The sequence below is a fragment of the Rattus norvegicus genome, chromosome 8 (genome assembly GCF_036323735.1).
Source record: "Rattus norvegicus strain BN/NHsdMcwi chromosome 8, GRCr8, whole genome shotgun sequence".
NCBI classification, from domain to species: domain Eukaryota; kingdom Metazoa; phylum Chordata; class Mammalia; order Rodentia; family Muridae; genus Rattus; species Rattus norvegicus.
The window spans coordinates 53,954,401-53,969,962 of record NC_086026.1 but is presented as its reverse complement, the minus strand read 5'-3'; the positions used below and the strand labels follow the sequence as shown (position 1 = coordinate 53,969,962).

Here is a 15,562-nt window from a genome sequence, read left to right as displayed (position 1 = left end):
GAGCTACACCTAATCTCCTCCAGCTCTTCATTCAGCAGACACTTGCTCGGTTCCTTCCTAGGCTAGAAGTTTTCCCAAAGAGAATGCAGACTTGTTCTTCATATCTCAGTTCTTAACCAATTTAGTATGTCTGTGTTTCTGAAATTTGTTTGGACCCCCACCCTGTTGTATGTGGGTGTGGTGGGAATTAAACCCAAGTCCTCTAGAAAAACAGTCTATGCTGTTAGCCACTGAGCCACCTCTCCAACCCCGTTTTATTAGTTGGGATCTTTTTGAGACAAGATTTCATATAACCCAGGCTGGTCTTAACCTTGCTATGTAGCCAAAGGTGACTGAGCTTCCATCTCCCAAGTGCTAAAATCCATTGTTTTTGAAATTCATATTTAAAAGATAAGACTTAAAAACATAGCTGCTATGAAATTCCTAATCTTTGTTGTCTATTACTGTCTGTAATTAGATCCCTGAATATTGCCGAGCCTTAGAAGAAAATGAAATATCTGAGCACTGTTTTGATTTGATTTTTGCTTTTGATGAAATTGTTGCCCTGGGATACCGGGAGAATGTTAACCTGGCACAGATCAGAACTTTCACAGAAATGGACTCTCATGAGGAGAAAGTATTCAGAGCAGTCAGAGAGGTAAGTGACTGCCAATTCGAGTGTCTTTCTGTTAGCTTTCATTAATCTGACTTTCCTGGTTTTACTTGGCTAATGTAGACTGTACAGAAAGCTACAAACAATTATGTCTCTCTCCACAGACTCAAGAACGTGAAGCTAAAGCTGAAATGCGGCGTAAAGCAAAGGAATTACAACAGGCCCGGAGAGACGCGGAGAGACAGGGAAAGAAAGCACCAGGATTTGGGGGATTTGGTAGTTCTGCAGTGTCTGGAGGCAGCACAGCAGCCATGATCACAGAGACTATCATTGAAACTGATAAACCAAAAGTGGCACCCGCACCAGCCAGGTATTGTCTAGTGCATTACCAGCACCCTAGGCTGCAGAGGAGGTTCTGTATGTGTGTGCTTCATGGGCGAGACACTTGGTTTCTAAGCTAGCAGTAAATAATGGGGGACTTAATGATGTAAGCTGTGAGATTAAATTTGGATATATAAAAGATAGGAATAAAGGAGATATCTGTGTTATTTTTCCTTTTATAAGCGAGTTCTACAAATTATGCCATGATTTCTTCATTTCTTATGACAGCTATCTCAATTGGTGAAGTGGGGGAGATTTGTTTGAGGAATATGAATTTTTCTTTTTAAATATTTATTATTTTATGGGTAGAACTGCTCTGCCCGTGTGTGTGTGTGTGTATTTGTGCCTGATATCTGGGAGGCCAGAGGAATGTGTCAGATCACCTTGAACCATAGTAATACACATATGTAAGCAACCTCATGGGTACTGGGACTGGACACAAGTCCTCTTGAAGAGCTGCAGATGCTCTTAGAATCCCACAGAGGTCAGGAGAGTACATTCAGAACTGGAATTAGAGAGGATTCTGAGCTACCATGTTGGTGCTGGGAACCAAACCTGGAACCAAACAAATGCTCTTGACCTCTGAGCCATCTCACTAACCGCAGAAGATGGTCTTTTAGTCTTTTTTTTTTTTTAATTATTTACTTTATTTATAGATGGTTGTGAGCCACCCTGTGGTTGCTGGGAATCGAACTCAGGACCTTTAGAAGAGCAGTCAGTGCTCTTAACCGCTGAGCTATCTCTCCAGCCCGGTCTTTTAGTCTTAATGTTTCAGAAGAATCTGTGGCTGCTGAAAGTATATGCAAAATTTGCTTTTTGTGCATAGTCACATTTATCTAATTGGAAGATGCTGTGTTTTCATCAGACCATTTATGACTCTAAAATTATAGCTTTCATATTTGTGTACTTGATACTTATGATTAATAGTATTTATCGATTTATGCAAGTTTATATTCCACTATCAGTGTTGTAGTTGTCCACCAACACTATGAAAAATGTTTTCTCCTAAGATCTTCACATTCCTTCAGAGAAAACTTTGTTGGTAGGAGGCTACTAATTAATGTTTGTGGCTTTTTGTGTTTTTACCATATATTTATTTTGTATTTTTAAAATTTTTCCAATTAGACCTTCAGGCCCCAGCAAGGCTTTGAAACTTGGAGCTAAAGGAAAGGAAGTAGATAACTTTGTGGACAAACTGAAATCTGAAGGCGAAACTATTATGTCTTCTAACATGGGGAAGCGCACCTCGGAAGCAGCCAAAGTGCATGCTCCACCCATTAATATGGAAAGGTAAGCAGTGACTTCTTCAAGAACAAACAATACCATCTTTTAAAAAAGATTGTTGTTGTTCTGTTTTTCTTTAAGACAGGATTTCACTGTGTAGCCCAGGCTCACCTGGAACTCAACTGTGTATATCGGGCTGGCCTCAAATTCACAAGAGATCCTCCTGCCCCTGCCTCTCAAATGCTGGAATTAAAGTTATGTGCTACCATACCTGGGTGTTTTTATTATTTTTAGTTCATGTATATCTGGGAGTGGTAGGGGTTGTAGAGTGGAGTCACATGTATATCTGGGGGTGGTTTTGAGCTACCTGTATGGGTATCTCTCAAAGAGCAGTGTATGCTCTTATCTCTCCAGCCCTTAAGGTTGTCTTTAAATTCTATCAGTTCTTGCTTATTTATTTATTTTTGTGCTGGGGATCTAACCCAGAACCTTTCATATGCTGAGCACGCTGTTTACCTCTGAGCTACATACATTCTAGCTCCATGTTTTTCTGCCTTTTAACTGTTACTGAATTAAAATTTTATATATTCCAAATATTAACTTATAATATGTTTTTTCCCCACTTTAAATATCAATGGAGACTCGAGCATCTATTTCCTGTGAAGTTTAAAACTTGCCCTTTATTGGCTAATTTAGGAAAAGTAGCTTTATGCCTGTTGTGTAGCTTGTCCCTTGAGCAGGGCCTGGTGGAACATCCCAGCATTTGTGAGTTGGAGACTGGAAGATCTGGAGTTCAGGGTCAGCCTCAGTAATATGAAAGCCTAGGTCAAAGAAAAAACCCTCATAGGGCTAGAGCTACGTTAACCCATATTTTATTCTGTCTTTTTCTAATTAAAACTATAAAGGAAAGTCAATCTTTAAAATTTGTGAAAGGGGGAGGGGTAAAGGGGATGTTGGCCCGGAAATGGGAAAGGGAATAACAATTGAAATGTAAATAAGAAATACCCAAGTTAATAACGATGGAGGAAAAAAAATAAAATAAAAATTTGTGAAGGTCTTCAAAGCAAATTAACATGCTAAATTTTATGTATTTGAATCCAATATAATTTAATTTGTCTTTTATCTCAAGACTGAAACATTGGTCGGTGGCATTTTTAAGCAATAGGTTAACCAAGTTCATATAATCAAGATGCAAATTTCTTGCCCTTGATCCCAGACCTACAATTATTGGTAGTTTGGAGGTCAACTGAAAGATGAGTCTGGGAGGATACCACTATCGGGTGTGCATAAAAGTGGACTGTTCTGTTTTATGTGTGTTCTGTTTTGTTAGAAATGAACAGTTACACTTGGATAAATCGCTCATTAAATTACTTGTGCTATTTTGGTTGTTTTGAAAAAAGCTGAGGCTTCAGGCCTTTTTTTAAAAGAATTTTTTTTATTTGTATTTTAAGTGCATTGTATGTTTGTGTGAGGGCATCAGATCCCCTGGAAGTGGAGTTACAGACAGTTGTGAACTACCATATGAGTGCTGGGAATTGAACCCAGGTCCTTCGGAAGAACAGCCAGTACTCTTAACCTCTGAGCCATCTCTCCAGCCCCCATGCCTTAAAAAAAAAAAGATTGATTATTTATTTATTCTTTAACTTATGTGTTGACACTTATGGGTCTTGTGCATGTGTAAGTGCAGGTACCCACAGAAGCCAGAAAGAGGGCATTGGATTCCCCTGGCACTGGAGTTAAAAGCTGTTGTGAGCTTACTCCACATGGGTACAGGGAGCTAAACTCAGATCTTCTGTGAGAGCAGAATGTGTTCTTGATCAATGGAGACTTCAGACTTTTAAACATCACATAAAAATGAGATTTAAGATTTTTCTAAGTGATTAAGTTACCTCAAGCATAGAGGCCCTGCTGACGCTTCTTTCTCTTAGACAATCTCATAAGGACTTTGGGTCTCACAGCACGGACCCCTCGAAGTCTGCCTGGGCACACACTACATGCGGATTTAGGTGCTTTCCCAGCCTTGGTGTAAAGGTGTTGCCAGGGGTTCGAGACAGCCTAGTTTTGTTAGAGGCTGTATTGTAGGAAAGCCTGCGACCATACGTCAAATGCTGGACCCTCCTAAGTGCCTCTAAGCACCGTCCCTGGAAGACAAGAATTTATTTTTAAGATAAATTCTGGAAAGAGTCTCTGTAAACACCATGGCCAGCCATGTGTCAATCCATGAACTCCACAAAGTATAAAGTTTTTTTTTTTTTTTTTTTTTGGTTCTTTTTTTTCGGAGCTGGGGACCGAACCCAGGGCCTTGCGCTTCCTAGGCAAGCGCTCTACCACTGAGCTAAATCCCCAACCCCAAGTATAAAGTTTTTTAACAAACTTGTTTGTTGGGCTGAAGAAATGGCTCTCCAGTTAGGAGCATTTGTGGCTCTTGTGGAGGATCTGGGTTGGATTCCCAGTGCTAAGTGATGAGTTTATAACCATCCTAAGTCCAGTTCCAGGGGATCTGTTGCTCTCTTCTGACTGCCTCAGGCATCAGACATGCACTTAGTGTGCACATACATATGTATGTACAGATAGACAGACAGACAAAACACCCAATGAATTGATCTGTTTGTGTGTGTGTGTGTGTGTGTGTGTGTGTGTGTGTGTGTGTGTGTGTGTGTGTGTGTACGTGTACTTATGCCACAGTCGGGCAGCATTTGGTTCTTTTGTAACATTGTGGGTTTCAAAAATTGAACTCAGATCATTAAGCTTTGTGCTTTTACCTACTGAGCCATCTTGTAGGCCCCAAAAGAGTATAAAGCTTTTTTTTTTTTTTTTTTTTTTTGGTTCTTTTTTTCGGAGCTGGGGACCGAACCCAGGGCCTTGCGCTTCCTAGGTAAGCGCTCTACCACTGAGCTAAATCCCCAGCCCCGAGTATAAAGCTTTAATTGAGGCTAATCACTATTAAACTCCAAAATAGCACTGAGTTCTGGTTTCTTTTCTTTCTTTTTAAATTTTATTTTTAATCTTCTAAGTTATGTATAAATTTGTGTTTGGGAAGGGTAGTGTTATATGCTCATGAGCACAGGTATGTAAGGACCCCAGAAGAGGGCTTTGGCTGCAGCTAGAGTTACAGGTGATTGTAAGCTGCTCCATGTGAGGTGCTGGGAACCAAACCTGGGTCTTCTGCATGAGTGGTAGTGTTCTGTCAGCTGAGCTCTCTTTCTAGCCCCTTCTCTTTCTTTTTAAGGATAGGGTCTCTTGTGCTCAGAATGACCTCCAGCTCACTGTGAGCCAGAGACGGCCTGAACTCCTGATTCCCTTCCCAACCCTGGCTCAAGTACATGTCCCCAAGCAGTACCATCATACCTGGTTTTATGTGGCGCTGGGATCACTCGGTTCATGATGCTAGACAAACTCTACCAACTTAACTCCGTCCCCAGCCTACTTACCACTCTCCTGACATACTGACTTACGTCTGTTCTATAGTGTGCATATGAAGATTGAAGAAAAGATCACACTGACCTGTGGGAGAGATGGAGGATTACAGAATATGGAGTTGCATGGCATGATCATGCTTAGGATCTCAGATGACAAGTTTGGCCGGATTCGTCTTCATGTAGAAAATGAAGATAAGAAAGGGGTGCAGCTGCAGGTATGTAGGGGCTTTTCATACTGAGTACCCGCATAGTCTCTGCTCTGGATTTCCTATTAGATTTTTGCAGTACTTCCAAATTTAATACAGGCTCTTGCTCCAGCTAGGCTCAACTATAGCCTTGGCCTTTTGTAAAGATGGTCTAAAATCTTGTCTTTATAGAAGGAAACTCTTCCCACAAATTTTTTTTAAAAATTATAATTTATTAGGAATCCTATTTATTCACCATTGTAAGCCCAGAAGGGTTTATTTCCTGTTATTCCTCCTTCTTTTTTCTTTTTTTCTTTCTTTTTGCATGTGCAGTCGTTGAGACAAGATCTCACATAGGTCAGGCTGGCCTCAGACTCACTATGGAACAGAGCATGACCTTGAACTTCTAACTGTCTGCTCCTCCTGCCCCCAACGTGAGAGTGCCAGGACTGTAAGCAGTTGAATCCAGAGCCCCATATATGCTAGGCACGTGCTTTGCCAACCAAGCTACATTTTCAGCTGCCTCTTTTTTTTTTTTTGGAGCTGGGGACCGAACCCAGGGCCTTGCGCTTCCTAGGCAAGTGCTCTACCACTGAGCTAAATCCCCAACCCTGCCTCTTTATTTTTATTTTTAGTATATTCACTCATTTATTCTGCATGTGTCTGTGTTGTGTGCTTATGTGTGTATGTGTGTATGTGTGTGTGTCCATGTGTGTGTGTCTGTGTGGGCATGCATGTGCCATGTCATATGAGTAGAAGACAGAGGATAACTTTCAAGTGTTGGTTCTCTTTTCCTCTTTGTGGGTCCCAGAGACTGAGCGCAGGTTATTGCTAGGAAGCAAGAGCCTTTCCCTATTGAGCCATCTTGCTGGCCCCTTCCTTCACTTGTCACTCTGAACTTCAGGCGTCCTTCTCTTCTCATTCCAGACCCATCCAAATGTGGATAAAAAACTTTTTACTGCAGAGTCTCTCATTGGCTTGAAAAACCCAGAGAAGTCATTTCCAGTCAACAGCGATGTAGGGGTGCTAAAGTGGAGACTACAAACAACAGAGGAATCTTTTATTCCTTTGACAAGTAGGTATCTGTGAGGGGTTTTCTCTTATCTTCATTGACATAGCAAGTTCTTTTTGGCAGTGTGGAACTGATGCTATATTTTGTATATTTGAATTAACCATTTAAATGTTTTAATAGATTTATGTGTATGTGTCTTTGAGTGAGTGTATGTTGCCTATGAATAAGTGTAAAGGCCAGAAGAAGTCATCGGATCCCCTGGAGCTGAAAGCACAGATGGCTTTGAGCCACCAGTGTATGGTGTATATAGGACGCTATAGATCTGCAGTGGTTGATCAGCTGTATTTGCCACTTTAACATTTTCTATTCTTCCATACTCTTGATCTTAGCCCAAGGCCAAGAAACAGTTCTACTCTTTTTCTAAAGCTGAGGTGTGATGGCCTTGTTTTTTTTTTCTCAGTTAATTGCTGGCCTTCTGAAAGTGGAAACGGCTGTGATGTCAACATAGAATATGAACTACAGGAAGATAATTTAGAGCTCAATGATGTGGTCATCACCATCCCACTCCCGTAAGTGAAGTTCTCTTAATCCTTATCCTTGTGTTGATTTGTAGAACTGATTCTGGGGTTTGGGGATGAATTTTGGTGGCAGTACCTCACTGAGTATCCATTCTGAAATGTTTGCTCATTTTCTTCCCCACTGTGGTTATACTGCTTAAATCTAGAGGCTTAAACACAGCAAGAGCTCTACCACTGAGCTATATTCCCAGTCCTCTTTTTATCGGTTTTGAGACAGAATTTCACAAAGTGGCCAAGAGTGTTCTTTCTTAATCTCAAGAGTAGCTGGGATTATAGGTCTGAAGCACTAGGCCTAACTGATTCTGCTTCTTCATAAATAACTAGTTGGGCATCACTTTGGAGGCAGAGGAGCTCTTGATTTCCAGGGCAACGTGGTCTACAGAACAAGCTCCAGGGCTATACAAACCCAGTTTCAAAAAACAAAAACAATTAGTTGATTAAAAATAAGTTAACGACCAGTTGTAAAGTCTGGTATGGTGGCACAGGCCTATGATCCTAGCCCTTGAAAGGTAGAGACAAGAGTGTCAGAGCTTTGATCTTGAGGTTTGTGTGACCCTGATTTGAGGGAGAAAGGAGGTAGGGTGGAGATCGTGACTACTGTAAAGGAAGGCAGACAAATAGGGCTTTCTAGAAAAGGGTAATTGCTTTTAACAGAAATCAAGAGGTAGAAAGTAAAGTACATATGGGAAAGGGGCCGGGTGGTGGAAGTGTCCTATGACTTGAATTGGTAGACCTCACAGACAGCGTGCATTTGTCAGAGTGCATGGAGCTATATACTTTGTTTGGTGACTAGGATGAATTTTTTGAGACAGAGTCTCACTATGAAGTCTGAATTCTGAGATCCACCTTCCTGTCTCTTAGTGTGGTGGCTAAAGGCTTCAACACCATGTTGAAGTGAGCTGTACATTTTGAAAGGGGTGGGATTTACTTTGAAACCAAGACAAATTAATTGTAGTGCTAGAGCTATTTTCTTGAGGTAGGCTCCAAGGCCAGGAAAAGGAACCCATTTCCAGTCACACTCCACTTCTTGCACATTTCAGAGAAGCTTAGTCTGCCAGCCTACATTTTCCCTTGTCTGTCACTGAAAGTGGGAGTGTTTTGGATACAGTATGCCCACATTGGTTCACTAAGTGTTCTGGAAGCTTTCAGCTCTGGCTAACATGAAGCATGCAGTGCCGTAAGTGTTGGCATGTATATACCTGAGAACCTGTCAGCACAGGCAAGAGAAACATGCGCCAAGCTGGGTGTGCTAGCTTACACACTAATGCCAGCACTTGAGTAACCAAAGCAGAAGGATCCTCTGAGTTTGAGTTCCAGGTAAGCCTAGGCTATGGAGTGAGATCCTGTCCTGTTACACACGCACACCTTAACGTTCTCTTTCCAGTGATGTCTCGTGTATTTCATTGGCGTAGTCTCAAGGTCCTCAGGAAATATCATGTATGTCTCCAGTAAAGTGCACACTGTCATTACCTCACCTTTACCCTCACCGTCAGCCTTGCCTTTGCCGATTGTGAGCCACAGAGTATTCATATTGTTAAGTGCCTGGGCTTTTATTGCAACAAAATAATATTTAATCTGTTGATTACTGTGGGATTTATCTTGGTCAAGCCTAGTTTAATCATGCTTATTTCTGGGTTTTTTTTTTTTCTTTTCATTTTCTTTCTTTTTTTTCCCCTTTCTCTCTTTTTTTTTTTTAAAGACAGGATTTCTCTGTGTAGCCTTGACTGTCCTGGAACTCTCTCTGTAGACCAGGCTGTCCTTAAACTCATAGAGATCCATTTACCTCTACCTTCCAAATGCTGGGATTAAAGGCATGGCCTACCACCGCCTGACCTTATTTCTGCTTTTTAAAATATATTACCCATTGTCTTATTACTCTTAAGAGATACCATGACCATGGCAACTTTTAGAAAAGCATTTTTAAAAAGTTTATTATGTATACAGCATTCCGTCCGCATGTATGCCAGGCTAGAAGAGGGCACAAAATCTTATTATAGATGGTTGTGAGCCACCATATGGTTGCTGGGAATTGAACTCAGGACCTCTGGAAGAGCAGTCAGTGCTCTTAACCACTGAGCCATCTCTCTAGCCCTCTATAAAGGAAAGCATTTGATTGGAGCTGGCTTACAGGTTCAGAGGTTCAGTACATTATTGTCATGGCAGGAAGTATAGCGGTAAGCAAGCAGATATGGTGCTGGAGAGGTAGCAAAGAGTTCTACGTTCAGATCCTCAGGCAGCAGGAACAGTAAGCCACTTGGCCTGGCTTGAGCTCCTGAAACCTCAAAGCCCATCTTCCCAGTGACACCTCCTCCAACAAGGCCACACCTCATAATAGTGCCACTCCCTATGGGCTTAGAGGGGCCATTATTTATTCAAACCACCATGCCAGTATTCCCATTAATAGGATTAACCAGTACACCTACAGTTCCGGAAGAGTTCTGATTTCAAGCCTGTGATATACAAAAAGACCCTAATTTGAAAAAAGTGAAATAATAGGGTGACTGTCTTTACAAGTCAGTTGTTCCTTCAGAAGAATAAATAGCTACCTTGAACAGTGGTGAGACTTAGGCACTGCTGATGGTGGACTTTGTTTGTTGAGATTTATTTTACTAGACTATTTTTGGAATGCCACGGTTTTTAGGTTTTTCTCTCTACTCTATAATTATGGCTGTGGTGGTTTCCTGTGTCTTCGTTCAACTTTGCAGTGGTCTGAAGAGATCTTTGAAAAACATTCTACCCCAGTGTCTACAGCAGATTAAAAGTCAGTCAGAACTGGGGAGGGAGAAGGGGCAAGCACTGAAAAATTGACAGGAAAGAGTTAAAATTTTTTGCTGCCCTTAAAGTAGTCTTTGTTTTCCTCATTTACCCTGCCCCTAATGTAAGCATTCAGTGTCACTGGTGAACTAAAAGAGGGTAAATTTAGAATCTGTGGGAGTAGGTGACACTGCTTGTCAGCCGTTCGTGGGAGTGCAAAGTACATCCTAACTAGCCCTGATCTGTGACCAAAGACAACCATGCACCTCTTTTTCCAGTCTGTTTTGCCCACACCTTGTAGTCATGCTTTCACTTTTCACTTACCAAATAAATCCACTACATTATAGTCAGATCAGCTCACTAGCATCGGCTTCAGTAAGGTGTGAAACATTATGAACTCTTTTTGGAAACAAATCTTCTCAAAGACAAGTTTACCTCTATTTTTGGTGCATAAAGTCTCCCCAGTTCCAAACTGCTTTATTTCTCATTATTATCTATTAAAGAGTTTCATGGTTAAAAAATTCTTAACAGGGGACTAGAGAGATGGCCCAGTGGTTAACGCACTGACTATTCTTCCAGAGGACCAGGTTCAATTCCCAGCAACCACATGGCAGCTCATAACTATTTGTAACTCCTGTTTCAAGGAGTACAACATCCTCATACTAACATATACAGTCAAAACACCAATAAATTATGGGTTTTGGGTTTTTTTTTGGGTTTTTTTTTTTTGGTTTTTTTTGGGGGGGGGGGTTGTTGTTGTTGTTGTTTTTTGTTTTTTGGGTTTTTTTCTTTTTTTCAGAGCTGGGGACCGAACCCAGGGCCTTGCGCTTGCTAGGCAAGCGCTCTACCACTGAGTCAAATCCCCAACCCTAAATTATAAGTTTTAAAAATGACTTTAAACTAGCAAACCATTAGTGATTTTTTACAATGAAAATATTTTTATAGCTATCTTCACTCTGAGTTCCCCGCTAGCTCCTAGGTCCAGTCAGCTCCCAGAGCCATATCCTAAATGCCTGTTCTATTTGTCTTTTTCTACAAAGAGAGTTAAGTGATATCCTTAGTCAAGGTGTTAACGACTTTTATTCTTGAAGTTGCCCAGCAGCTTAATTTCTGGAAAATTTAAGGCAGAATTTGAAATATGTAATCAGATTTGAGGGTGGTTTTCCTTATTGGAGTTCTCTGAGCTCTAGACATCTATAATGACTGAATGTTTCTCACAACAGATCGGGTGTTGGTGCACCTGTGATCGGTGAGATCGATGGGGAATATCGACACGACAGTCGGAGAAATACCTTGGAGTGGTGCCTGCCAGTGATTGATGCCAAAAATAAGAGTGGCAGCCTGGAGTTCAGCATTCCTGGGCAGCCCAATGACTTCTTCCCTGTTCAAGTTTCTTTCATCTCCAAAAAGAATTACTGCAACATACAGGTACTCTGTTATAACAGAAGGCAGATATGGGAAAGGCAGGACAAGTGCCTGATAGGTAGCACAGCTTCATGTTAAAGCAGAAATCAAAGCCAGAGTCTTCTGCAGACTCCAGTCTGACTCATCATACTTCTCTTTTTTTTTTTTTTTCTCCTTTTTATAACAGGGTTTGCTTATGTAGCCCTGGCTGGCCTAGAACTTGCTATATAGACCAGGTGTCCCTCCTGGGACATAGTCATAGAGTTCTGGGTTGTTTTGTTTTGTTTTGTATTTTTAATCTTCTGTTTGTAAGGACCAGAAAGTTGAGTAGATAAAGAGCACTTACTGTTCTTTGTGAGAGCCCCGGCTTGGGTCCCAACATCAACATGGTTGTTTACAGCCATCCAGAACTCCAGGTCCAGTGGATCCAATGCTCTCTTCTGACCTCTGCAGGCACCAGGCACAGAAATACACACACATAAAGTAAAATAAATCTAAAAAGGAAAAATTATTTTGTGTGTATATGTGGGACCATGTGCGTGCCAGCACGTTTGTGTAGGTCAGGACAGGTTCGTGGAGTCAGCTCTTTCCTTCTCAGCAGCAGAGTGAGCACACACACCTCCTGAGTCATCTGCTGCTCTGACTCCTTCTATGGATAAAGTTTAGATAAATAAAATGTTTCATATAAGAGTACTTACTGGGGGTTGGGGATTTAGCTCAGTCGTAGAGTGCTTGCCTAGGAAGCGCAAGGCCCTGGGTTCGGTCCCCAGCTCCAAAAAAAAGAACCAAAAAAAAAAAAAAGAGTACTTACTGATTGTACATGATTCATGTACACTAAGTGCCTTCTAACCTCATGTATCTTCTTAAAGATTTATTTATTATATATAAGTACACTGTAGCTGTCTTCAGACACACCAGAAGAGGGTGTCAGATCCCATTACAGATGGTTGTGAGCCACCATGTGTTGCTGGAATTTGAACTCAGGACCTCTGGAAGAGCAGTCAGTGCTCTTAACCACTGAGTCATCTCTCCAGCCCTAACCTCATGTATCTTAAAGTCTATTTGCATATCCCTTGCCTTACTGTCGCTTTACCATTTATCCAGGAAATCAAAATACTTTATGTATTTAATAGTGCAGAAAATCCAACCCAGAGCCCCAGCAGGCTAGGCAAATGCTTTACCATTGGGTTGTACTCTTGGCCTTCGGGGTTTTTTTTAGACACAAAATTGCTGCATAGAATTGGAAAGATGGCTCAGTGAATAGTGTGTGGTTAGCATACCTCAAGCCCTGTTAAAAAATGTGATCTGAGCCTGGCATAGTTGCTCACACCTTTAATCCCAGCACTTGGGAGGCAAAGGCAGGCCAATTTCTATGAGTGTGAGGCCAGCCTGCTCTACAGAGCAAGTTCTAGGACAGCCATGGAGAAACCCTATCTCAAAAAAACAAAAGCAAACAAACAAAAAAGAAGGAAACACTATCCTGGGACTGGAGAGATGGTTCAGTGGTTAAGAGCACTGGCTGCTCTTCCAGAGGACCAGGTTTGACTTCTAGTACTTCTATGACAGCCCACCTGTGATTCCTGTGTCTGTGACTCCACTCCTAGCTGATCCAATGCCTATTTTTGGCTTTTGCTGTCACCAGACACAAAATGATGCACAAACATGAATGCAAAACACCCATACACCCATACACATAAACTGTAGAAAAAGAAGAAGGTCTTTCAACATAGTATGGTTTTGGACAGGAGACTGAGATGAATTTAATAAGTAATGCAGGAGAGGTAGCAGACTTATTTAGGACCAGAATGTTAATTGATCATCCTTATAGAATGTCTGGCTTTCCTGGATTTTATAGGGCAGGCTGAGCCTTGCCACTCATCCTGGCTTTTACCTGTGGCAGCTGCTGTCCGTCTTACTGTACCAATCAGTTTTCTCTAGAGTACAGATTAGATGATGCCACAAGGAACAAGTATGAGCTCTGAGTACATTTTGGTGTTTCCAAGGTACTTTTGATCCTGATTTTAGAGAATGTGATAAAATCTGTAATGAAAATGTAGTTAACATATCAGAGACTCACTGTTGTTTTTCCTCTCCCCCCTCCCCTCTCTTTGTTTTCCTAGGTTACCAAAGTGACCCAGGTAGATGGAAACAGCCCTGTTAGGTTTTCCACAGAGACCACTTTCTTAGTGGACAAATATGAAATCCTGTAGTACCAAGAAGAGAAAGCTGAAAAGCAAGGATTTCAGATTAATAAAGAAGAAGCCAAAAGTGGCTGAAGAGTTTTTCCAAATTTACAAGCCATTGGAGATCCCCTCCCCCCCTTTTTTCTGATACAGTGCACGTTCTCTGCGCGCAAGGACCCTCAACTCACACCCAGTGTTGTGGTGTCACAGAGACATTTTTGACAAAGACATGACGCTGACATAAAGGGAAAGGCTGCTGATTTCTTTGGCAGATCTTACTGGCCAGCAGGAAGCCATCTCTCCAGGGAATGCCCCAGTAAATAGCTCTTCTGCCTTCACCTAAGTCTCCCTTTATTTTAAGCCCTAAATACAGGTATATTTCATACTTTGTTTTACAAAGTTTTCTCTATAGATTTGAGTCTTTTACACTCCTTTGCTTTCTGTTTTCTTTCAGTACACTTATCACGCACTGGGGTCACCTGTCTGTGGGTATTGTCTTCAGCACTCTGAGAAGAAGGTTATCTAACCCATTCTTGACATTAGACAATGCCAGTGAACTGCTTGAGGGATGTGGAGTCTAAAAGTTGAAACACAAGGTTATCTTATTTTCTCTCCCATATCCATCCATTGCTCCATTTCTTTATGAAGTTGTTCCCTTGTAAGCCGTCCCCTTCCAGTTGCAGGCAGTACTGTGAATCCCATTCCTATCGATATTAAAGGTAGCTCGCTGAGAAGCAGCTTTTATATGGACACACCTTTTCAAGATGCGTAGTAAGATGGCTCCATCCATTTCCACATGTAATCATGTCTGCTGCTAATGCTACCCAAACTTAAAGTTCTCTACATGCTGTGGGACAATTGAGTTGAAGCATTGTCACTCAGGGTGTTGTAGTCCACTTAGAGTCCTTGTGTCCACCTCCTTCCCCTTCCCAGATGCTCTTCCCTTCATCAGTCTTTCCAGCAGAACTGAGTCTAGTGAGTCTGTGCCATTTCTCATTAGCCCTAATGAAGAGGCCCCATCCTCACCACCATTTGGTAGCATTTTGAGAGGCAGGGGATTATATTGGTGTGCAGTAAGGGGCTACTCAAATATACCCCATCTAACCTGACATTTCCCACCCGCCTCTCCGCCCTTGTTTCTGAAAACCTTTTTCTTCTCAGCCTTTTTGGTGTCATCATGTAATAATTGTAGGAGTTTCTCGGCTCATTTTGATCCTTTACCTTTTCAATGGAGGCTGAATCAGCCAGTCCCCCCAAGCACTGCACTGGGTAGGGAGGATGATCAGCGGATGACCAGTTGCTGCAAGGCTGCAGGCAGTAGCAGTGGGAAGCAGTAAATGACAGTAGATGGCCTCCACTCTCTCAGGTGGCTGCAGAGCAGAGAGCGCTCACTCTAAACACCTGGCCTTCCCTGGCAAGAGTTTTCTATCCATGAAGCAGAGCAGCCGCAGAGGGCTGTGGCTCGGACGCTGGCCAAAGAAGTTCCTAGCCTTTCCCTTTCCCCTAAACTGCATCAGGGAAGAATCCTTATCGCTAGCTTGGTTTTCACATGAGGTTTTCTGAGGAAGGGGACTGGGATAAGAAGTCTGTCATGTAGTAAAGTAGACAAGAAATCTTATTAATCCAGTTGTATTTCAGAGCTGTTTGTCCCTATGATTTTTAAAGTCAAGTTTAATTTCACAAAGACTTTTTTTCTGAAATTACTTTTGGGGTAATATTTAAAATGAGAGACATTTTGTAACCCTGTAAAATACATAGGGAATATAACATTCCAATGTACACAACGAAGGCAAATTCTTTAATCAAATAAAAGAGTATTATAAAATGAGA

General features: G+C 41.6%; 1 protein-coding gene across 1 annotated transcript in view; it reads left to right on the top strand.

Annotated features, from left to right (window-relative positions):
• Arcn1 (archain 1) overlaps positions 1-15,562 on the top strand; it is a 24,605-nt gene extending 9,043 nt beyond the window's left edge. The window contains 8 exon segments of the mRNA NM_001007662.1: positions 458-637; positions 757-962; positions 2,099-2,263; positions 5,666-5,831; positions 6,729-6,876; positions 7,274-7,382; positions 11,369-11,573; positions 13,670-15,562. Coding sequence (NP_001007663.1) covers positions 458-637; positions 757-962; positions 2,099-2,263; positions 5,666-5,831; positions 6,729-6,876; positions 7,274-7,382; positions 11,369-11,573; positions 13,670-13,759 — 1,269 coding nt within the window. The 3' untranslated portion in view covers positions 13,760-15,562.